Source organism: Cryptomeria japonica, chromosome 6, assembly GCF_030272615.1.
Source record: "Cryptomeria japonica chromosome 6, Sugi_1.0, whole genome shotgun sequence".
Taxonomy (NCBI): Eukaryota; Viridiplantae; Streptophyta; class Pinopsida; order Cupressales; family Cupressaceae; genus Cryptomeria; species Cryptomeria japonica.
The window spans coordinates 406,086,277-406,111,570 of NC_081410.1; the positions used below are offsets into that span (position 1 = coordinate 406,086,277).

General features: G+C 45.7%; 1 protein-coding gene across 2 annotated transcripts in view; it reads right to left on the reverse strand.

Moving 5' to 3' along the window:
* Positions 1-25,294, reverse strand: part of LOC131065848 (outer envelope pore protein 21, chloroplastic) — a 195,604-nt gene that overhangs the window by 110,691 nt on the left and 59,619 nt on the right. For both annotated transcript variants that reach the window (XM_058000489.2, XM_058000488.2), the window contains exon 3: positions 22,256-22,411. In XM_058000489.2, the coding sequence (XP_057856472.1) occupies positions 22,256-22,411 (156 nt within the window). The remainder of the gene's footprint in view (positions 1-22,255; positions 22,412-25,294) is intronic.

Genomic DNA, 25,294 nt, shown 5'->3' on the forward strand with positions numbered 1-25,294 from the left:
CGCCAATGCTTAGCTGCAGGCTTCTTTCTCATAGTACGGACAACCACAACACTTCCTGTGGTATTCTGTAGCTCAAAAATAAACTGGGGGTCTGGGGGCAACACCCCCAGCGGGGTCAAGGGGCAGCGCCCCTCGCGGGGTCTGGGGCAGCGCCCCAGCAGGGTCGAGGGGCAGCGCCCCAAGTGCGCTCCCTGTCGCAGTACAGGGCGGGGTCGAGGGGCAGCACCCTCGCCGCCAACACCAATTTACAACCCTCAGAACCATACGAAAGTCCATGGCGCACAGCATTTCAGTGATATTTTAAGATGCCAAAAACCCTTCTTTTCCACTCTGAATTTCCAGTGTCCTGGCTTCAAACTCCAGCGAATCATTTTAAATCTGGTCGTTGTCGTTTTTGTTTTTTTTAGGCACTGTAATGTCCCCTATGGCACCCCGGCCATACAACCTCCCTGTCTGGTCAACAACAGCACTGGCACCTCCAATCGTGCGGCCACCTTCCCGTGCGGTCGACACCCTTCTTATCGTACGGACACACCTCCGGTCAACAACAGCACTGGCACCTCCAATCGTGCGGCTGCTTGGTCTACCTGTGGCGGTCGTTTTGCCCTTACGTGGCTATGTGGATTGTGCAGGCTTGGTCTCTTTTTTTCTTTTTCCTTTTGCGGCTGTTGCGCGTTGGTGTGCATAACCCTTGCTGTGCATGTTGATCGGGCCGTGCGGTGCGTGGTCGGGCCGTGCGGTGCATCTTCCTCCTCCTTTATCCCTTGCTGTGCGGCGGTGTTCGGTGTTGTGCGGTGGTCGGGCTGTGCGGTGGTCGGGCTGTGCGGTGGTCGGGTTGTGCGTGCATGTCTCGGCAACAACCTTCGGTGGCTCCCACCACACGGTGTGACCGCCGCACGGTGGTGTCACCGTCGGTGGTTCCACCGCACGGTGGTGTCACCGCACGGTGGTGCCACCGCACTGTGGTGTCACCGTCGGTGGTTCCACCGCACGGTGGTGTCACCGTCCACCGCACGGTGGTGTCACCTTAGTGGTTTCACCGCACGGTGGTGTCACCTTGGTCCCACCATACGGTGGCCATTTTCCCTTTTTCTTTCTTTTTTTTTTTTGACCGTACGATCGTGCGATTTTTTTCAAATTTTTTTTTTTTTAAATAAATTTTTGATCGTACGGTCACCTGTCATACAACCGTACGTTTCTTTCTTTCTTTCTTCCAATCGTACGGTCATCTGCCGTACAGTGGTGTTTTTTTTCACTTTTTTTTTTTTTAAGTTGTCTAGAGAGTCTTCGGCTCGAGTCCCCTGTCTCTGGGATCGCTCTTCATCCTTCTCGGTTTTCCTCGCCCAAAAGTCTCCTGCTTTTGTCCCGTGCCTCTCGAGTCGCTTGCCCGGCCTCTTAGGTCCCCTTCCATCCTCTCGAGTCCCCCTTCGGGCTCTCGGGTGTCCGTCCGGCCTCTCGGGTCCCCTGCGCGCTTCACGTGGTAGGGTTTCAATTTGGGCCCGTTGGTGGCAAGTCTATTTTCAATGGCCATCGGGAGACCTGGAACCACAAATTCTATAGGGACCACGGTCTCCTTCCCGTACATAAGAAGAAGAAGGATAATAAAGATTTTGAAGACTGCGGTCTTCCATACAGGGTTCCAATCGTGGCCAACAATCTTCGGATTATCTACGTCGCCAGGGTTTGGGGCGTCTCCCTTCCAATATTCTTTGTATTCCGGCAGGTACACCTCTGTTGGTTGCTCTGGTTCCTCTACTTCGAGCCTGTAGCTTTGGAACATTTCGTAATCCTCCATTTGCCAGTGGAAGAGCCCATTAAGTGAGCATACCTCATCTTCAGAACATCCCTCCAATTCGAGCACCCCTTCACTGTTCGGCTCCATCGCGTTCTTGCCCTTGCTTTCATCGGGACCCCCTTCCCTTTTATTAGAGTCCTCTGAGTCCGAGTCTGAAGAGGCGAGCTCTTCGCCGACATCTTGGGTGTGTAGGTCAATGGTATATTTCCGCCCTCCCTTCTCCATGGAAAGTGTATTTTTCTTCCAGTTGTGGTTTACCCTCGCATTGATCAACCACGCTCTCCCCAGGATGGCGTCATAGCCTTTCTTCTTCGAGGGAATAACCACGAAATCTAACAAGAATGGTTGCGTACCAATTGTCACTCTCTGGGCCATCAACAGCCCGAGTGGCTTAATGCCATGTTGGTCCGTTCCCACCAGGTTGAATGTGGGTGGCCATAGGGTGGGCTTCCCCAACCGCTTCCATGTTTCTTCTAGTAGTACATTCACCCCAAATCCCCCGTCCACAATGGTGTCCTTCAGAATGGTCCCACGGATACCCATTTCTACCACAGCTGGGTGTCTACCACTGCTCAAGGCTAGTAACATTGGGTCAGTCGAAGGGCTGACGGAAACCTCCACCTGTGGTGTACTCTTCGAAGCGGTGGCGGGAACCCCTACCTGTGGTGCACTCGACGATGCGGTGGCGGGAACCCCTACCTGTGGTGCACTCGACGATGCGGTGGCGGGAACCCGTACCTGTGGTGCCCTCGACGCTGCGGTGCTTTGCACATTGGTGAGGATGGCAGTCCTCAATTGTGGCATAGAGTCTAGAAGGTCTTTCAACTTTATCGGCACCTCCATCTGCAAGATTTGCCCAATGATGTTATTTTCCGCTTTCGTACGGGATGATGTACTCGCCACCTCGTTGTCCCGTCGTTCGGTCGTCGTCTCACGTTCAATATTGGCCTTTGCCTCCCGTAATCTCTCCTTCTCCGTACGGGGGTCGGGATAAGTGGCTTTTTTCGTCTGGGCGCGGGTGATCGCCAGTACTTCTTTCTCACCAGTCTTCTCAGCCTTCTCAATGTTGAGAAGATTAACCCCTGCCTGCGGGCAATTTGTGTCCTCATGGTCGCCTGGCCCACACCAACGGCAGAGGTGCTGAGGGGTGGCTTCCTTCGTGCAATCACGGGCGAAGTGCCCCCACTGATTACAGGCCCTACATTGGATAATTGGTTGGCCCTTGGCGTCATACTGGATACGGCTTCCGTTATTGTTATTGTTGCTACTCCTTCCGCCGCCGCGTCTGTTGTCCCGGTATCCTCCAGATGATGCCGTTGTGTTAGTATGTTGGCCGGTACCCGCTGGTGCGGATGTTGTGGCCTGCTCCGTGAACAGCACCTGGTTCATTTGCGTTCCTCGGGTTTTCATGTTGTATGGGCACTCCTTGGTGGAGTGTCCCATCACTTGGCAAATCTCACAGAATGCCTTCTTTTGGCAAGTACCCTTTGTGTGCCCTTCCTCTTTGCACTCAGTGCACCATATGTCCCCTTCGTTCCGACCAGTGCTTCTCATTATTTTGAATTCCTTTCTCATTCACTCCATGTCTTTCTGGAGCGCTTGCACCCGTTTGTCAGCCTCGTCGTCGCTGTTGCTTTCCTGTGAAGAGTCATCGTCCTCGGATGAGGATTTATTACTTTTCTTCTTCTTTGATGTTTTGTGTTCGCTCTCCAGGTCCATCGCCCTATTATAAGCGTCGTCATATGACATCGGGGGTACAATTTTCATCTTCCTCCGTAGGGAGGATTTCAACCCTTCAACGAACCATCGTTTCTTCAATCCATCTGCGGGTTGGCTTTCCATTTTACCCAAGAGTTCTTTCAGCCTCCGACTGTATGCCCGTACTGTCTCCCTGGTACCTTGTTTGGTACTGTATATGTCCATTACAATTTCATTGTCATCACGGAGCAACCAAAACTCCCCTGTGAATTCCTTCTGTAGATTGGCCCACGTGGCCACTTTTTGCTTGTCCACATCGGAGTACCAATCTATGGCAACTCCTCGTAACGTGGCTGGGAACTGCTGTACCCAGTCATCCTGGTCTGTTACTCCGTTGGCAAACCAAATGGTTTCACATGTACGACAGTGCCGTAAGGGGTCTTCCTTGCCCTCCCCTGTGAACTTTGGCAATTTTTGTTTACTCGCCATCCCACCGCTGGGTCTCGCTTCTCTAATTCCTTGTGTGCTTGTACCTGGCGATCCTCCGCCTCCTGCAACTGAACCTCCACTTGTGGGTCCTCCGAAAAAAGTTGTTGACACCGAACCAAACAAATTGCCTCCCGTACGGTACCCTTGTGCTCCCTCGGCACCTTCGGCCGTACCGTCACCTTCCGTTGTCTCCCTCTGGTTGTCCTCTGAAATGGACAAATTCTTTAGCAAGTCTCTGGTAGCGTCGATCAGGTTTAGACTTCGCCTTGTTTGTTCCACCAACTCTTCGCGGCTTCTTACCCTACGGTGGTATTCTGGCGAACTGTAGAGTTCTCCTTCGGCACTCTCCGTGACTCCTTCTGGCAGCCCTACAACAGTGTAGACAGTGTAGTTCTCTCCGTCTATCTCTACCTCCGCAACCTCCGTGACACCTCCTAGGTTCCCTTCAGGCAACCCCTCGACCGGTCATCCCTCGGCAAGCTGCCTTAGCCTACGCCTTCGTTCTATTTGCTGTCTGAGATTCAACGCGGTTTGTGCCACTTCCCATTCATCACTCTGTATCTTTTTATTTTTGTCCTTATTTAGTCTATTGGGCATAAGTCACTTCCATACATAGCAACCACACGCCATGTACAAAAAAAAAACTTTTGTTATTTTTATTTTTATTTTGCCTTTCGACCACAATTTATATCAGCAGTGTGTCGGGATTATTACAAGGTTCAATTTCCTCCTGGCCTGGCGCCATCTCGTTCCGTTTCCCGTCGGCTGTTCTCTTCGTAGTGTTGCAAGATTTGTTGTCGTCGCTCTTCCTAGGAAATCTCCTCCAGGCGGGCCTGTTGTGCCAGCGATGCCTGTGCAAGCAACCGGGGGAGGTGGTTCATCAACCGGTTTACTGCCGGGCTAACCTCCAGCGCTGTCCACACGGCACTTGGTGGGATTTCTGCCTCCGCCGCTTCTCGTCGGACGTATGTTTGAATGGCTACCTGGAGCAAAATTGAAAATTCTCGCGTTGTCGTGTCTTCTCCTGTGTAAAGTTCTGTCCGCGCGTCGTCGGCCTCCGGGTTTACTTCACCAACGGGTAGGCCCATTGTGTCTGTGCACCATCCGTGTCTTCCGTTCCCGAGTTCGTCTAGGCAACGGCGCCAAATGTTTGCCCTCTCGGGTAAACGGTTAAATGCAGAAAGTAAATGCACAGAACATAATGGAAATACATTAAATAACCAGTCTCTATATTAATTCAACAGTCCATGTACATCAAGTGCTTATAACATTACATTTGACACGACTATCATGATCCTTTCTAAGAAAAGGTACACAATATATAATACCCGAAGGGGTGCGACACAACCGTCGCGACTCCAACTACCTACCCGTCGGCTAACTAACTAACTGTCGTAACTCATTATTACCGACGACAACATAAACATAATATAACAACATAACATAATGATTATTCCCGTCAACAGATGGGACTCAGGATCCGGATGGTCCTGATGAGTCATAAGACTCTAACCAGAGCACATACCTATCACAAGCCTAAATGAAGATAGATGCCTAACCCGGTTGGGTGAATGCTTGTTGCGAATAAATAGATGCCTAACCCATTTGGTTAGATGATTGGACTAATACCTATTCTGGATGGATAATGTACCCGAGTATACCTATGAATGAACACAATAATATAGGGAAAATTAATAACAAAAAAAAAAGTAGTTGGTATTTTGGGGTACTATGGAAGGGTTATCACACATCCTTATTATCCAATTCTGATTAGCATGAGCAATTGCAAGGTCTCAATGCCAAAAATAAGTTCTTCCTCTCTTGACAGGTTAATCTAGATATAGATCTTACAAGACTTCACATGTAGGAGCTTCAGCAATTTCGTATTCAAGTTGTAGCTACCTAGAAAGAGAACAATGGGGCTATTAGATGGGATTTTAGGGTCATCATTTGTGACTCTCCCACACATGGATGGTCACACTCTAGACCATCAACATGATAACAAGTCACAACATTAGGTCTCAATGGTTGGCAATGGCATCACCATTGCTTGTTGGAACTATAATGGTACTATATGGTCTTCTCCAAGTACTTTATAGGATGTTATTACTTCTTGAAATCTCATTTTCCCATAGTTCCACGAAGTTTCCTGACAAGGGGATGGGGGGACGCAAGGACGAGTTTCGAGGACTAAGGGACCAAGGGCCTAAATTTGGGGATGGTGAGGGGATTGCAGGGGGATGACGACAGAGAAGTGGTGGGGGGGGGGGGGGAGAGATTCTGATATAAAAATAGAGGTGAATTGAGATCTTCAAGGCAGAATCTATAATATAACATCTCTATGAGTGCCCCATGAAAGGCCAACTAGTTTTCACGAAGTTAAAGATTGCAATCAATATGTAATGGCATGTGCCATATAGAAAGCGACCCAGTGACATCCTCGATAAAGGTGGCGGAGGTGGTGGTGTTGTGGGGGGATACGCCCCCCAAGTCCCCAAGTCTTGGAATTGTCTTCCTATAGGGGGCATGGTTTTTTTAGGGGGAGATGCATCCTCATGGAACACTGCATTTTCCTCTCAAAGACCTATGAGAATCTTGAACAAGCTATCCCTATAGTCATAAGTTACTCCTAGGTCTCATCTTATCAACATGATACACAGATTGGGTTTTGTCCATGGTTCTAGTGGTTCTAGTGGACTCATCTTCCTCGTTCATGATAGCATTGGGTCCAAATTTCATTTGTAGCTTTTGATACCCTTTCTAGATATATGTGGCTACAAGTTTAGAGAAGTCCATCCTCTTCTTGGGATGTCTTCATTGCTATGTTACCTCCCATGACCTCTTCCATTCTCTTCATGCACATCAATCAGAACTCATAACTTGACCTCTATTTAGAGTGTTGCAATATGCCCGCTCCTTGTCATTGATGTCAACTCTTCTAGATCAGCGGTTGTCCGGCATCTCCTGCCTGGTTCGATTAATGAACAGATTTTGTATAGTCATCTTCCAAATGTTCATGTTCTATCTTAAGTGGCCCAAAAGATCAAGTAATATTATCTTGATAGTTTTCAAGACTATGTGATGATCATATTTTGGTCCAAATCAAGGCATAACAAATGGTTAATCACAATTGAGGATATTCAATAGCGTGTGGAACGAATAGATCTCTTGTAGTTATTAGAGCCAGCAATATAGACAATTTTGTTCGTTCCACATGAACCGAATTGAGTGTTTTTGGTCCGGTGGTGACATACACATTACAACTACTTTTAGCCGACTTCATGATATGTGTGTTTGATCCGGATGATATAAAGAGGTTGTTTACCCTCTGGGTGAACAGTTTCGAACATACAGATAGAATACTCAATGCAACACAATAATGCCATAGATACCAGATAAGATCAAGCAAATATAAGAGATACTATTCCATTCGTAATCATGCGTGTCTTTACAAATGATCTTCCATGGTATATAAGGGAACCGAGGGGGTGTGAGCACCTGTAACTACCATCCCTCGGTTACCATAATAACAAAGACAAATACTACTTAATTAACCACTGTTTTATTTTCGTACAATATTACCGCTAACATCATCCCCAAAAAAAAAACAAGGTCATCTCCGGACGACTTACAAACAAAATAGGGAATACATTGTTACAACAGAACCCAAAATCAAAAACTAAGGGGGTGCAGAGGGCATCCTTGATGAAGAGGGTGCCGATGTGTGGGGTGCGGTTGTCAAGCGAGCCCGTAGCTCATAGACCTGCTCCGTCCGCAACTTGAGGTCCCGCTCCGCAACCATCTGGCGTTCCATCGCTATCTTCACCATCATTGCTGCCTCCAAGACCTCTTTATCTTTTTGCTCTACCATCTCCAAGGCACTACCCAGGCGACTCTCCAACATAGCCCTGTCCTCGCGGGCGTCCGCCAACTCTACCTCCAAGGCACACTTCGCCGACCTCTCCTCGGCTAACACCGAGTCCAAGGTAGCGCGCTATGCCTCCCATGAGGCCTTCTCCCGAGCCAATTGCTCTCTGTGCGACTCCTCCATCTGCTGGAGTCGAGCAACCAACTCGTCTCATGCCAACAAAGTCTCCTAGCGCTAGGTCTCGATGCTCTCAGCAATAAACTCCGTCCTCCGCAACTCATAGTAGGTCTCTCGGAAAACCTGCTCTATCCGCCGCAACAAGGATTGTCTACTGGTCTCACCAACCTGTTTGCGCAGGCCCCAATCCTCCAACATCTGTAAGGTTTCCGTAGCAGGCCATCCACCAAACTCAAGACACTACGCAAAGTGTGTTGTGCACCTTCCCCTCATAAACCCTAGTAACTGCTCCAGCTCCTCCTCTGTTTGAGCATCTCCCTGAGACCGCGCAGACGCTACCATCTGTCAGGCTTCCACAGCCATATCAGCAAGGAACTGCTCCAATTCCCTATCGCCCTCCACTCTCGGAGATGCTAGGACACCATCTCTGTGAGGACTCTGGAATGGCTCGTCATGTGGGGGGTTAGGAATCAACTCCTCCTCCTGTCTGGGACTTAACACGAACTCACAAATGGGGGAGTGGTCACTCTGCACAATCCATACTGTCATGTCCCCTCTTTAGCTCTGTCTAGCAGAGACATGTGAGTCAGCTTATTTTGGGGTCTTGTAGGCTGACAGTGGTGGATAGAGACTTAGTGAGGGTATTTAGTGTTTGGGATTTGGTATTCTAGCAGGTGGACCAATTTGGAGCAATTCCTTAATTTTAGGAGGCATTTCCTTCTTTTGTGGAGGCTATTCCTACTATTTAGGAGGATTTGACAGTACCCAGGGTTGGGTTACCATGAGACTATTCCTTGGGTTCAGTTTCAGGAGATTTGGGTATGTTTCCTAGCTTCTAGGAGCATCCCTAGATTTTAGGGACAAGATTGCTTGAGGATCCATGATTTCCAACAACAGTCACAGACAGGTGGCAGGCTCCGTTTCAAACTTGTGGAGTCAGATGAGCATTATACGGCTATTTGGGATATATTTTTAATATTTCCTAAGTTAGCGTCTTATTAATTAAATAAAGCTATTTATATAGCTAATTGGAGTAATAAGGGGATTTTGGCTTCTTCTGGTCAGGCAAGCATATGTGTTATAGCTCCTTGGAAAGGTCTTGAATTATTATAACTTATTTTCATCATCCGGAGACCTTCTGGCACCTTGAGTTTTGTTATTTGATGAAAGGGGTGTTTTTCCTATACATAAAGGCCTTTTTAATTAAGAATATGCCATTATTTAATAAAGGTAAAAGCATATTCTCCCTTTAGGGTTCGAGTAGCTTTGCGAGGGACATATAAAGGAGATGTTGGCTCATTTTTTATGATCTTTTTACATCTTCAAACTTGGCATTTGTGAATTTGCTTTGAGGAGCGATTTCTAGAGAACTGGGACGCAAACCCCAGGGCTTAGATATTGGGACGCAAACCCCAATAGAAGGTTTCAGCAGCTTCATTTGGTTTCAAACTTTGATTGGAGTGCAAGTTCAGCATTGGAAGAGCTTTGGCTTTGGATGTTGGGTATATTGCTTGGCACATGGGAGTTCCTTGGCTGCCTGGACGTGACTGCAGCAGCCGTACGACCTCCTTCCAGCTGGCATGTGGGTTACTAATTGGTATTCATCAGCCATCTCCTTTTTTGTGCGTGGATGGTCTTTCTTGCAGCCGGCAACATTATTTTGGTTGGTAGGTACTTTGCTGGCATATCATTTATGTATTTTTCCTGGTACGATTTGTAGCTATTCTGGGTTGGCTGAATATTATAATATTGCACATTATTTTCCAGCCTATTTCATATTTGCTGCTGTTGTTATTCATTGTTTACTTATATCTGGAAAAATACAAACAAAAACAAAAGACACAACCTTTCTGCAACTTCTATCTCTCTCTGAAAGATCATTTAATAAACAGGAAGAATTTATTTTAAAACAAATAATTAAAAAATTACAGCCTGTCAACTTAAAAGATCCATCAGGGATCTTTCACATACTGTCTCTGGTGGATTGTCTCCGACCAGGTCCACAATCTCGTGCGAGCTCGGCTCCTGCCGTGGGGAGAGGACCGCTACTCCCACTCGTGCTAGTGGCGTCATTTTGTACCGACTCAGCCACGCACTCATGTCCATCTAGGAAGGCATATCCATCTAGGAAGACGTATCCATCTAGGAAGGCGTATCCACTCCCTCCAAGCTGTTATGCTCGTATGGCCTCCCTATCTACCTTCCCGCTACTTTCCCCAACCTCTACTACTGCCGTGAGACTCCTGTCGTGGACCACGTGATGCTTTGGTAAGGCTACCACTGTCGCGACTGCCTCTGGGGGGACCATAATCACGGATGTCCTGCCCTGCCCAAAACCAAGAACCGGCACTACCAATAATGCCGCTCCAGAAAGAGTCGTCTGCTCGAGTAGCTCACCCGAGGGTCGTGTGGTTGCTGCTGGCACAACTGAGAGAGGTGGAAGTGTGGCCGTCTATGCTACTATAGAAGATGTTGTCCCCGTCTCCTCCTCCACCTGTTGTGCGCCTCTACCCACCAATCTGAAACTACCCTCGGTGGTCTGTGATGTGTCGCTCGAGTCTTCTGCCTCCTCACTGGGGTCACTAGACGCAGATTCCAACTCTGTCTCTGCCTCCGACACCACCACTTGCCGCTTTCGTTTCTTGGCTGAGTGTGTATCTCCGCTTGGTGCCATGGTATCCAAGTGAATCCAATAAAATATAGAGGGCTGCCCAGGGTGTACGCGGCCGTGTGGTGCCAAGTGTTGTGCGTCCGGTGAGCCCTGAAGGCATACCGCATCGAGGAAGACTCCAATCGCGTGGTAGGGCATGTAGAAGGTCCTATGCTGGAGGGTCATGAATTCCTCCATCCTATCTGCTAGTACTGATGCCCAATCATATACTACGCCATTATGGATGCCATTCACCAGCAGTACCTGTGCCATGGCAATATCTGAGGCCCTACTCGCTCCCATCAGGCGGCTCTTCAATACATCCACAAGGCACCGCCAAATCCCCTCTCTCAGGAACGACTTCTTCAGACCTCTTTCTTTGCTTGCATGCTGGAGGCTATCAAGTTTCGTTTGTGTGAGGTCGTCGCGACACATGAGCTTGAGAAGTTTATCTTTTAAATCCGAGGATATTTTTTGTGCCTTGTCCACTTTCTTTCCTTGCACCCCTGGAATACCAAAAACTCTTGTAAATTCTGTCAAGGCGAAGGACACTGTAATCTGTCGGTGCTCGTAATCAAATACAGACTGTCGCCTGGGTCATAGGCCCCAATCATGGCCCATAGCACCACCTCAAAGTCCTTAATACAAAAAATGGGCATCTAGATGGCCCACTGTACCTGTGCCTGTCGCAGCTGTGTCTTCATAGGGTCATCATGTGGGGTCTCGTTCCACCATTTCCTGCAATCTGTTCCAGTCAAACCCTCGAAGGTAATGGTGTCCATCGTCACATCATTCTTTACTGCAATTTGCTGCTGCACTTTAGGTTGTACCTTTTTCCCTTTACTTTTGTTGTTGTCAGCCATGTCGCCCCTAACCTTCACACCCGAAGGCAAAATCCGGACAGCCTTAGTATTCCCAGAGGTTGACGGCACTATAGCAGGAAACTGCCGTAACTGCTTTTGCCAGTTTTTTCCACCACTAGCGTCCATTAAATAATTTTGCCTGTCTTTTGTGCCCTTTTAATATTAAAAAAATACGGTTAGGGTAACAAACTTCCGCACATGCCTATTTTCCTCCCACGTGGGACCCTTCTTCCTTCAGATGCTACCCCACGATTTCCTTGAACAAAATCCCCTTGTTCGTCGTCGATTGTTTTCTCCCTGCATGCTTTAGTGGGCCCTTCGCCGTTCCCTGTGCACCTGTAGTTCGTACTGCACCGTACGTAATACTTTTTCCTCCCTCCAACCAGTGAGTGTATGGTGAGCTAAAATTCCCTGGTGGTATGTCGTACTTCCCGAAAACCCGAAAAGGCTCACCTCGGTTTCGACTAGCTCATAAACCGACGGGGATGGGTCTTTGTCCGGCACCCCTTCGATTAGTGAATTGGAAGAGATCTCGGTCTTCAGTCTTCCAGCATTGAAGTGCTAGGAGGTCGGGTCTAGAAATAAAATAAAGTCTGCCAAAAGAGTTGCTTTATTTGGTTTCGTTTTGCCTTCTCACGCTAATACACGCTGATATCTCCCCACCATACGACGTGTGTAAATCGGCGATGTCTTTTCTTTTTTTTCCCCTCCGTACGGTGCATATATACCCCAAGGTCGCTTTCTTCCTTCCGACAATTTCTCTCCTTACCATACGGTGTTTTCCTTTGCTTGCTTTTCGTTGTATGATACACATCTCCCTACGGTGGGAGCACGAGCTCCACCGTATGGTGAGCACGTGGCTCCACCGCACGGGAGCGCGTCGTGCCACCGCACGGTGAGCACGTCGTGCCACCGCACGGGAGCACACGGGCTACACCGTACGGTGGGCACACGGGGTTCTACCGTACGGTGGGTCCATGGTGCCACCGACGCCTTCCGTCGTACGGTGCATTTTGTTTTTTCTTTTTTTCTTTTTTTTTCCATTGGCTCACGAGTAATAGGGACTAGACAATGAATGAAAAAATTTAAATTCAGTAGTGAGGAGATAAATAACGTGGTTCACAAAATGTCCACCCCTGTCACTGGTCAACTGCATAGGGATACCATACTGTGTGATGATTTGCTCATAAATGAATCTTGTTGTACTTACGGTCGAGTTGTCAAGTAGGGCCTGCGCTTCAACCCACTTTGTTAAATATTTTGTGGCTACCGCAATGTAGCAACACCTCTTGGCGCGGCTGGCCTTGAGTGGCCCGATAAAATCCAACCCCCAGCGCTCGAACAGTTCCTGAGCATGCGAAGGGTTGAGGGGCATGAAATCCCTCTTCAGCGGCTTCCCCGCTCTCTGACACGTATCACAACCTACTACCCATTCCCTGGCATCGTTATACAATGTGGGCCACCACAAGCCTGCTAGCAACACCTTTCTTGTCGTAGCGTCTGGTCCCATATGGCCTCCCGCTGGCCCCTCATGTGCCTCCCTCAGAACGCATGGCACCTCTTCCTCCATCACACACCGACGTAACACCTTGTCGGGTCCCATTCTATACAACAATCCATTAATCAATTGAAACATGCGACTTCTCAACACGAGTTTTCTTCATTCTCCCGGTGGCATACCTTGGGGGAATACGGAGGTGGAAAGATATTCCCCAATGGCAGTATACCATGGTGGCAGTACTGCGACCTTGAATAGGTGAGCATCTGGGAAGTCGTCATTCACCCCCTCTGGTGGCTCTCTGGACCTAATCTGGGACAACTGGTCAGCAATGACATGGCTCTTGCCTGGCCATACAATTACTGTGAACGTGAACTCCTGAAGGAACAATAGCCACCTTCTTATCCTACCTTGGATGATGGGTTTGTTTACCAGGTACATCAAAGCCTGGTGGTCCACATAGAAAGTGAAGGGTGTGGCCAGCAAGTAGTGTCGAAATTTTTGTATGGCATAGACCATTCTGAGGGCTTCCCTCTCGATGGTACTGTAGTTCTTCTCGTCTTTCAACATCAACCGACTGGCAAAGTAGATGGGATGATCCAACCCATGTCCCCCTTCTTGCGCCAGTGTAGCCCCAATGGCATAGTTCGAGGCATCCACGTGTACGTGGAATTCTCAGTCCCAGTTTGGATGGGCCAGAATGGGTGTTGCCACCAGTCTCTTGAGTACCTCGAATGCTTCCCCTTGTGCCGATTCCCATTTGTACGGTTCGCCCTTCCTTGTCGTTTGTCCAGTGGAAATAAAAGTTGGGCAAAGTTCTTAATGAACTTCTAGTAATATCCGATGTGTCCCAAGAATGACTTGACTCCCGTCACATCAATGGGCGACTCCATTTCTACAATTACCCGTACCTTATCCAAGTCAGTTTTCAGTCCATCTTTACAAACGATATGGCCCAGCAACTTTCCTTGTGGTACCATGAATCTGCATTTCCGTGGATTTAAGGCAAGCCTGGTCCTTCGGCATCTCTCCATGCACTCTCTTAGCGCTACCAAGTGAACGTCTTCGCTACTGAAAATTGACCAATCATCCAAAAAGGCTTTAAAATTTCCCACCGAGATCTTATCGAAGATGTGAAGGACTATCCTCTAGAAGGTTGCGGGAGCATTGCACAACCCGAATGACATCTGGTTGTACGCATAGACTCCATCTTCCACCACAAAGGTGGTCTTCAACTTGTCCTCAGCTATCGAAATCTGGTTGTATCTTGAGAAGTCGTCGAGAAATGAGTACATTTCATGGCCAGCCACCTCCTCCAGGATGTTGTCTGTGAAGGGTATAGGAAACGGGTCCTTGATAGTGACTGCATTGAGGCACTGAAAATCCACACAGATGCGGATCTGGTTGGCCTCCTTCTTGAGTGAGATCACAATCGGCAAGACCCACTCACTTGTCTCCACCCGAAATATGATGCCGGCCTCCGGCATCCGTTCGATCTCTTCGTTCACTTTGGCAGCATAGTTCTTATTCATTCGGTACGGCCTCTTCCATACCGGTTGGGCTCTCGGGACGAATAGTATCCGATGGACACACATTTCTAGCGGGACCCCCTTCAGATCCTTGTAGGACCACGCGAATACGTCCTTGTATTCCAGGAAGATTTTGAATGCTGCAGCCTTCAGCATCGGGCTCCAATCGTCGCCTACCCAAATATTTCGAAGTTGGCAGTGTCTCCTAAGTTTGTCTCCTTCACGATGGGGTCTTCGTACTGCATTGGTCTATCCTTTGAGAATTCGTACGCCGGAACATCATTCACTTTGGCGTCTCCCTCCTTATACTCTGGCAGGAACTCCTCCTTCTCGCCTAGCTCGTCCTCAATCTGTAGCATGTGACAAGCAGGGTCAAACACTTAATAGTCTTCCATTTGCCAATGGAAGAGTCCATTCAATGAGGAAGTGTCATCTTCTAAACATCCACCGAGTTCAAGCACTCCTTCCTCATTGGCTTCCCGAGCTTCTTCCACGTATCCTCCGGCAGCACACTCGCCCCCGAACCTCCGTCCACGATGGTGTCTTTGAGGATAGCCCCGAGAATTCCCATCTCTACTACCGCAAGATGCCGACCACTGTTTAAGGCCAACAACATTGGGTCAGCCGAGGGGGCTGACCGGAACTTCCACCCGTGTCGCACCCGAAGGTGCCTGCGCAGTGGTTTGTATGGAACTAAAAATGGCGGTTCTCAGCTGTGGCATTGTCTCTAGAAGGTCCTTCACCCTTATTGGCACTTCCATCTGCAATACTTGCCCAATTATGTTATTTTCGGCTTCCGTACGGGATGATGTACTCCCCACCTCTTTGTTTCGTCGTTCGGCCGTCATCTCACGCTCAATATTGGCTTTGCCTCCTGTAATCTCTCCTCCATACGAGGGTCGGGATAAGTGGCCTTTTTGGTCTGAGCGCGGGTGATTGCCAGTACTTTTTTCTCACCAGTCTTCTCAATGTTGAGGAGGTTAACCCCTGGCTTGGGGCAATTTGTCTCATCGTAGTCTCCAGGACCACACCATCAACACAAGTGCTATGATGCCTCCTCGTTCTGGCAATCCCGCGCAAAGTGTCCCCACTTGTTGCATGCCCGGCACTGAATCATCGGTCGTCCCTTGGCATCATACTGCATTCGACTTCGATTATTGCTATTATTATTGTTGCCTCTTCCTCCCCTCCATTCACTTCTGTACCCGCCAGATGATGTCGTGGTGTTGGCTTGAGGCTGCGATGTGCCTGCTGTCGCTGACGGCTGCTCTTGGGTGAAGAGCACTTGGTTCCCACGTGTCTTCATGTTGTAGGGACATTCTTTGGTAGAATGTCCCAACACTTGGAAAATATCATAGAAGGCCTTTTTTGGACAAGAGCCTTTTGAGTGACCTTCCTCCTTACATTCTGCGCACCATACTTCCTCATTTTTGCTGGTGCTTCCCTTCATGCTCTTGAATTCCTTCTTCATGCGGTGCATATCCTTTTAAAGGGCTTGCACCTTTTTACTCGACCCCTCGTCGCTGCTACTTCTGTTGGAGTCCTCCTCCTCTTCAGAGGATCTGTCTTTCTTTTTCCTGGATGTCTTCCCTTCACTCTCCAGGTCCATTGCCCGGTTATAGGCATCATCGTAGGATGTGGGGAGTACAATTTTCAGTTTTCTTTTGAGTGACGATTTTAGGCCCTCCACAAACCACCTTTTCTTTAACCCATCGCTAGGCTGGTTATCCATTCTTCCCAACAATTCCTTGAGGCGTCAACTATATGCTCAGATGGTCTCATTTTTCCCTTGCTTGGTGCTCAGGACTTCTGCTACGATTTCATTATCGTCTCTGAGTCGTCGAAACTGCTTTTCGAAGGCTTTGGGCAATTCATCCCAAGTTGTCAGTTTGGTTTTATCAACATCCGAGTACCAATCGATGGCTACTCCTCGTAGGGTGGCGGGAAATTGCACCATCCATTCCGCCATATCAGTCACACCATTGGCTGATCGGATTGTCTCACATGTACGGCAGTGCCGTATGGGGTCGTCTTTCCCATCTCCGGTGAACTTCAGTAATTTTTGCCGATTCGCCATTATGTTTCTTGGCGGCAGCCCGGTCTGCCCTCCGGAACTCGAATTTAACCCTCCAGGAACTCCTCCTCCAAACACTGGTCTTCCCGAAGGTACTCCGCCGAGATTTGGTCCGTTGGGTCCCACCAAGTTGCTCTGACTACCAGGGTGTGATGAGTCTGCCCCAAATAGATTGCTTCTACTACCGTGACCTTGTGTCCTCCCGACACCTTTGGTCGCACCGGTATCCTCGGCCTCTCTGTCCTTGGTCTCTGTCTCGTCTTCCCTCTTGGTCTCGGCGCCTCTGTATGGCGTGTACGGCTCTACCGTACTCCCGTCACCGATCTCCTCCAATGTTAGGGAAAGGTCCCCCAGCCGTTTCCTGGTGGTTTCTATTAGTGTGGAAACCTGGCCCTCGCCAGAGCCATTGCTGCCATTTCCGCCGCTTCCTTCCTCGGCAATCCTCTTAAATCTTCTTCTTCGTTCTACTTGTTCGAGAATTAATGCTCATTGGGCGGCTTCAGAGTCCCCAATGTATTCCTTCTTATTTTTGTCCTTATTTAGGAGATTGGGCATTAATTCTAAATTCTTCTTATGCAATAGAACAAGGCATCATATTGAAAAGAACACTTTTATTAATTCATCCCTGGTATACAATGTATGTCACTACAATGGAGGTGTTCTTGTTTATTCTCTTTCGCCCATACACATTCAGGGATTATTCATCCCTTGGTCGGTTTCATTGTGCTCCTCCTCTTGGGGCTCGTGAAACTCTCGTAGGATTTGTTGGCGTCGGCTCTCCCGATAGGTGTCTTCCCTGCAGTTTTGGAGAGCCAAAAATGCCTGTGCCAGAAGGTTGGGCAAATTGCTCATCAACCGATTTACCGCTAGGCTTGCACCAAGCGCACTCCACACAGCGTCCTCTGGAACATCTTCGGTGGTGGCTTCCCTTCGTACGTGTGTTTCAATCGCCTCCTAGAGGATGTAGGAGAAATCTTTCATGAGTGCTAGTTCCCCCTCAAACAGTTCTTCAGATTCTTCATCTGGGTTACTGCTTGTCCCTTTGGCCAATGGTTGTCCCATCATCCGTGTGCCATGTAGTATACTCCCATGCTCCAGATAAATTTCGGCAACGGCGCTAGATGTTTACCCTCTGGGTGAACAGTTTAGAACATACAGATAGAATACTCAATGCAAAACAATAATGCCATAGATACCAGATAAGATCAAGCAAATATAAGAGATACTATTCCATTCGTAATCATGCGTGTCTTTACAAATGACCTTCCATGGTATATAAGGGAACCGAGGGGGTGCGAGGGACAACCGTCGCACCCGTAACTACCATCCGTCGGTTACCATACTAACAAAGACAAATACTACTTAATTAACCACTGTTTTATTTCCGTACAATATTACCGCTAACAGAGGTTAGACTTGTTTTATAATTGAATGAACTAGTGTGTGTGTGGTTATGAGAAAGACAAACAAACAGTGCAAAGGTGGTATAAATCAAAAGCAGATCAGAGGTCTGGAGTCTTAGCAGATGAATCAGATGAGAGCTTTAACTGGGAACTGTTATCAGCATTGAATAGATGCTCTTTTTGCAGTTCAAATTATATTTCATATTATATCAAAACAATTATCTATATCTTGCGCTGAAGAAATGATCTTCAGCTGAGCAAGTCATCTTTAGCATCTTGCCTAAGGTTAGTCCTGAGTAGTAAACTCTCTGGCTGGTGGCCACAATTATTGTAAACAGTGAATATACATATTGTGAGTTTAATTCTCACCATGGTTTTTCCCAATTCAGGTTTTCCATGTAAAAATTTGGTGTTCTTGTGTGAAGTGTATACTGTTTTGTTATCTGTCCTATTGCATAATTAAAGTAAATGTGTTTTGGCATCTTTAATTGGTAATTTTTTTTTATGTTGATTCACCCCCCCTCTCAGCATCTGATAAGTGTTCAACATAGAGAACTCCCAATACTCTACTATTGGCAATTTCATTCATTTGGGTACTAACTAGACACCTCTTCACCTCTTGTGTAAGATGAGTAATGCCTTCATGAGATGGATCATGAGGAATTTGGTTTACAAATATTCTCTATTGACGGTAATAGTGCAGTCATGGCTTGTGGGAGGCACCTTTTTTGGTTGGGAGAATCTCAAAGCTTCCACATTCTCAATGAGCTCCCTTGCTTCCCTGACTCTAGAAGTTCACTTTCTTTCCACATGCAGATGGTGCTAGTGTCATGACTGTTCTCAGCAACAAATCCCTCACTCCCCCACATCTGATTTCCTTATTCCCTGTCTCCCACTTGCTAGTCATGTTGCCTTGGCTTTCACCCTCCTTTGTTTTCACCTACACCCTCCTATCATAGTCCCCCCATCATTACTAGGCACATCATAATTTTCTTTAATGATGATTACACCATTGGCTATGTTGCTCATCTTTCCTTTCCTTTGTCCAAATTCTACTCCCTCTTCCCACCATTGATCTCCTTGTATGAGTTCTTATGTCAAGCCCTTTGCCTTGGACTCTTGGACACACACTAAGACATTACTTCAACTCACCTCACCCCCACAAATCTTGCTCTAGGAAGCAATAGTACAATCTTTGAGATTAAAAAGGTGCTTTGACAGAGACCACCCTCATGCAATTTTGTGAAAGAAAACAATGTTCAGATACAAGAGAGTTTTTCTCAAGGACTTGATAATTGTTTTTTCAAACTTTGTCATAATATAAATGTAAATGTGGCATTATGATTTTTGAGATTAAATCATTAAATACAGACTTGATTAACAATAGGGCTTCTAGTGGCACTTGTCAACATCATGTGTGTTGGTTGCAAGCCTTCCGATCCTAGGATAATTCCACATCTAAAACTCAACAATTGTTACTCGTGACTCCAGATTATGAGACTCAACAGCTTTTAATCGTGTATGTGTGTCTTTATTGAACTATGCCACTAATACATATTTATATAAAACAATTAAATATATATACCTCCTTTATTAATAGTGTGTCAACACTCCTTCCCTCTGCCTTCCTCTCTGTCTCCCTGCCTCACTCTCTTTATGAATGGGTGAGTACAAATATATTAGTGTATGGAGGGCAACCTTTCATAGAACCTTATATGCATATATTGCTGATTTTCCAGGCTTGGAACAGGAAAGTCATCTATTGAAAATTGATCCAAAATGGCCAATTCAGTACAGGGCCACATGTTTTGACCCACTCACGCTCAAACAACCAAACCCGCACGACTAAATTGTCAAAGTTGAAGAGCAAAACCAACAAGGCGAGAGGGTGACAAGCATTTAGGACAGACTAAAACAGCTGAATTGAACCTAGCAAAATATCCCAGAAAATATCCACACCTAGGAACCTGGTGATAGGTTCCATTTTGAATACATGTTCATATTGGTAGGTTTGGTACATGAGGAACTGGTTAACTAGTTTCTTTGTAATGTCCCTTGTAGATCCTCTTGGTATTTGCTTAATATCAAATAGATTGTTTTATTAACTAGTTTGGACAATCGGCCAGTTGTGATTATAGTTTTGAGAATGTGAATGGAAATGTATATGACTTCTACAATTCTTTTGGTAGTCTAACTCTAATTAGATTAGTAGAAACAAATGTATCAATTTGATCATATTATGCATAAAAGAGTAATTACTGATGTACTGTATGATATCAACAAACTGATACTGATATAATAAATAAACAAGTCTTCTAAGGATCAGTTGGATCGTTGCATTCTAATACTAATGTGACTGAGTTCAAATGATGTTCTAATATATGTCACTGAATTTCTGCTAACAGTCTGATTGATTTCCCTGAGTTCAACCTTATAAACATGCAATTAATTGACACCATCCCTGAAAACTGGTCTCTTTATTCATGCGTTCATAGCCTTGCAACTGAGTGGACAAATACCACCTTTCACTAGGCTGTTTGATGGCTCTCTTGAGCACTGCAGTTAATAAATTAAATTACAAAACTTCCATATTTCACACACTCTTACCACTATTCTTCATCTCTATTTATGCATTTATCTTCTAAAGGTCATACCTTTTGGGAATAGCCATGTCTTTGAAGAGACATCTTATTCTTTACTAATCACTGCATTTAATCAATGTAGAGAGTTTTCCTTTCACATAATAATTGTTTGTTTTAATAAACATACACCAATCAAAATCGTGTCTTTCCATGTAGATCAGTTCGCACCTATTGGGGATATCAAATCGCACCTCTTGAGACATTTGTTTGCTTTAAACTATTATTTATTGTATCTTGTTAACTGTTGTTTGTTCTTAATAACAAGGTGTTGTTTTATCCTTTTAACGCTCCATCACTTAATTGAATCTTATATTTATCGCTGCTTTTTATCATCCCATTAATGTTTATTAATATAAACATTTGCAAGTCAAAGTCTTCTATAATCTCTTATCAATGGCCCATGATGAAGTCGGTCATCCTATAAAAGAAACTCCCCCATGATGAAGTCAACCATATGAAGACTGCTGCACATATCAAGATATAAATTGCTATGTATCATGGATCAATAAGACATATTGCTGTCATCAAACAATCTCTTGCCACCATACTAATGAAGTCAGTCCCAACCAGTTGGCCACCTTGTGATAAAGTTGCTGCATACGAGGAAATTCTATTATTGTCTAAGATAATACCTTTGTCTTTAATATACCCAGTGCCATTTGTCCTCACCCTTAGTAGCTTTGGTCTATTGATCATTGTCATATATCATAGACTTATTCACTCCTCCTTATTCACATCATTCATAAACATAATACAAGGAGCTTTCTCCCAACATAACTTCTCACTTGTTTGGTTTTACCGACTGGATGGGGACATCACATTCTGCCCAAAAATAAAGCAACTTTGACATCTACTTTACTTGCCCAAATACTATTAATAAGAGGGTCTCTGAGCCAAGGCAGAAGCCCCATCTTCCCTGATTCTCAGTCTAGTGACCCATGGGAAAATCCTAAGGATTTCGCTCTAAGCAAACTCATTATAAGTCATCTAAACAGGATTGGTGGCACTGCTGAACTATGACAATAAATGACCAGAACAACTAAGAAAGAGAGAAATGTCTCTTTCCACCAGTGTTGAGATTCATCCTCACAATGTGTGACCACAATATCCCAAAAACAAGAGAAATGACTCGTCTTCCATACAGTTCAGCTGCATCTTAACCAAGTGTGACCACATAGCACAGAATCAAAGGGAATATCTCAACTTTCCCCCTGTTATTCTGCATTTTCCCAAAGTGAATACATATTGTTTGGTGTACTAAAACGTAAGCATAACTGTGTGTGTGAATCACATATACAAGCATCTGGACACGTCGTTTTTTGAGCATTGTAAGAAAAGTGAAAGTTCGATTATAAGTAGTGAATTAGTGAAAACAAAGTTGAAAGGTTGTTGTATAAGCACAAACCCTGCACCCTTCTCTTGCTCTCTTTATGTTTGGGTGTGTATTAAACCTATTAATTTACCTAAACTTCCAAGCAGTTAAACTTAATTTACCATCCCAAACATGATTTCAAGAACTAGAAATTTTTCATGAAATAAAATTGTGTAATTGTACCTAAACAATCCAACCTTTTGTGATCCTGGGTTGAAATTGTACCCTGCTTTTGTGTCAATGCTAAGTAACCCATTATCAGTGATGGGCAGTGTCTTCTTTCCTTGGAGATCGCAAGTGAAATCTCTCAGTTTTGAATGATACTTCACACCTACATCTATGCTCGATAAAATCTGCAAAAGAAAAAGAAAAATACCTTGAGAAACAAGAACATTGCCTGTATATCAAATGCATTGCCTTTAGCTCATTAAACCAGAAACTTATCTTCATTCACGTTCCTAAATTTTGAATGCAGTACAAAGCAAACATCATTACCAAGAGCACACATACAGCCAATTTAAGAACATCCAAAACATAACCCAAGACTAGATGGATAAGGAGGGGCAATATATAATACCGAAAGATATATCTTGGCTAATTACTTCCCCAACATGAATCCAGTGTCTCAAAAGAAGCCTTGAATATGATATTTAACTCATGGATTTTATTATTGATTTATCCTTTATGTGATGTCCCCTTTTTCGCGAGCATCAGAGTTTGTTGGATTAGCCTATCACTAACCCTCGTAGACTAAGGCAGTTGGATGGAGGGTCCCCTTTTGGCAGAGACCAGTGTGTATTCTTCGTCAAAGCTCAGCATATGTTCAAGTTTGGCCTTCGTTGGACTCAGTTTGGTTTACTTACTATTTATAGTAAGTCAGTAGTTGTTAGAGAGGGACCCTTACTATTTTTAGTAAGGCAGTTAAATGCGTAGTGGGAACAATGGTTGACCTCCAGGTTTACACGGGACAGAGACATAAGGAGTAAGTAATGAGATATTAAAGTTTATAATGGCATTAATAGTATTAATTATCGATGGTTATATTATAAAGTTATATTTTAACTTTATAAAATGACTTTTAAGTGTGGGCCATTATATTTACTAAAGAGTTACGCCTTTATCATGTTATAACCTATGGTTGACGACAAGAGAATTTATAAAGGTGTTTATAAAAGTCATTTAATGGAAGGGGGCCAAATGACTTAAGTCATGTACATTAAATGTCATTAATAAAAAGGGAGGTCTATTAAATGCTATTTTCCTAAGTCAAAGACTATGCACTTGGAAACCAAATATATTTAATGAATTAAAAGGGTAATGCAAGCTGACCATCTCACATGAGGAATATTTAATGAATTAAATAAAACCAAAAGCAATGTGTTTTGGCGTGAGAAGTATTAAAGAATTAGACAAGTCGACCTAATTAATTGATGAGCATTTGACATTGTTTGTGTGAAGAATTTCCTTGGGATTGGCGATCTGCTACAAGGGTTTCTGGAACTTGAGGAACGAAAACTCTCCAAGGTGATCAGCATTTGAGGTGTTCAAATAAACACTGAAATCTGCTAATTGGATGCCTCATGTCTGAGTCATCATTGGTGCTTAATTGGTGAGAGCTTCATGGATTTGTGTGCCATTTGTTGGCGGCAATATTGTACACGGAAATAAAATTAGTTAATTAAGTTGTAATTGTGTTGGTTAGTTGGCAACCGAGGGGTGGCAGTTGCAGTGCGACGGTTGGCGCTCGCACCCCCTCGGCATCTTTATATACTTTTGAATGTAACTAGTGGACAACAACGACTAGGAATGGAATAACATCTCTTATATTACATCTGATATCTATGGCATTATTATTCTGCATTACGTGTTTTATCTGTGTGCTTTAAGTTATTCACCTGAGAGGGTAAACATTTGGCGTCGTTGCCTAGACGTACTCAGGAACGGAAGACGCGGATGGCGCACAGACGCGATGGGCTTACCCGTCGGTGAGATGAACCCAGAGAATGACGACACGCACACGGAACAAGAGGCGAAGGGGCAATTGAACCTTGTAATAATCCCGGCACAATGTTGATATAAATTATGGTCGAAAGGGAAAAAAATAAAAAATAAAAGAATTGTGTACATGGTGTGTGCTTGCTATGTACGAAAGTGATTTATGCCAAATATATTAAATAAAGACAGAAATAAGAAAGTAGAAACGGACGAGTGGGAGGCCGCACAGAGGGCCTTGATTCTGGAGCAGCACGTAGAACGGAGACAGAGGCTGAGGCAACTTACCAAAGGACGACCTGCCGAAGGGTGGCCCGAAGGGAACCACGGAGGTGTCATAGAGGGTGCAGAAGCCGAGGGAAGTTTCTACGCGTCGCCAGAACACCGTAGGGCGCGGAGCCACGAAGAGTTTCTGGCGGAAACAAGGTTAAGGAGAGATCTAGTCGAAGAGACTCGGGATCAGTTTAGAAACTTATCCCTTACACCACGGAGTAAAGATCACCAACAGGAACGAGGAGTGGGCGCGGGTGGGAGCGAAGGGGAGGGCAACCGTACGGGTGTAGGTGCCACACACGACAGGCAAAACACCGTACCTCCAGTCGCCCACGCAGGACACACCACCGGCACCACCGAAGGAAGTAGCGCAGGGTCACAGACACAAGCACAACCGCCCCCAGGAAGACAACACGGGATGGCGAGTAAACAAAAATTACCAAAGTTCACAGGGGACGGCAAGGAAGACCCCTTACGGCACTGCCGTACATGTGAAACCATTTGGTCTACCAACGGACTGACAGTCCAGAATGACTGGGTACAACAGTTCCCAGCCACGTTACGTGGAGTTGCCATAGATTGGTACTCTGATGTAGATAAGCAAAAAGTGGCCACGTGGGCCAACCTACAGAAGGAATTCACGGAAGAGTTTCGGTTGCTCCGTGATGACAACAAAATTGTAACAGAGATATACAGTACCAAACAAGGTACCAAGGAGACAGTACAAGCATACAGCAGGAGACTGAAGGAATTGTTGGGTAAAATAGAAAGCCAACCAGCTGAGGGCTTAAAAAAACGATGGTTCGTTGAAGGATTGAAATCCTCCCTACGGAAAAAAATGAAAATTGTACCCCCGACGTCATATGATGACGCCTATAATAGGGCGATGGACCTAGAGAGCGAATACAAAACATCAAGGAAGAAGAAAAGTAATAAATATTCATCTGACGATGATGAAGATTCTGACAGGG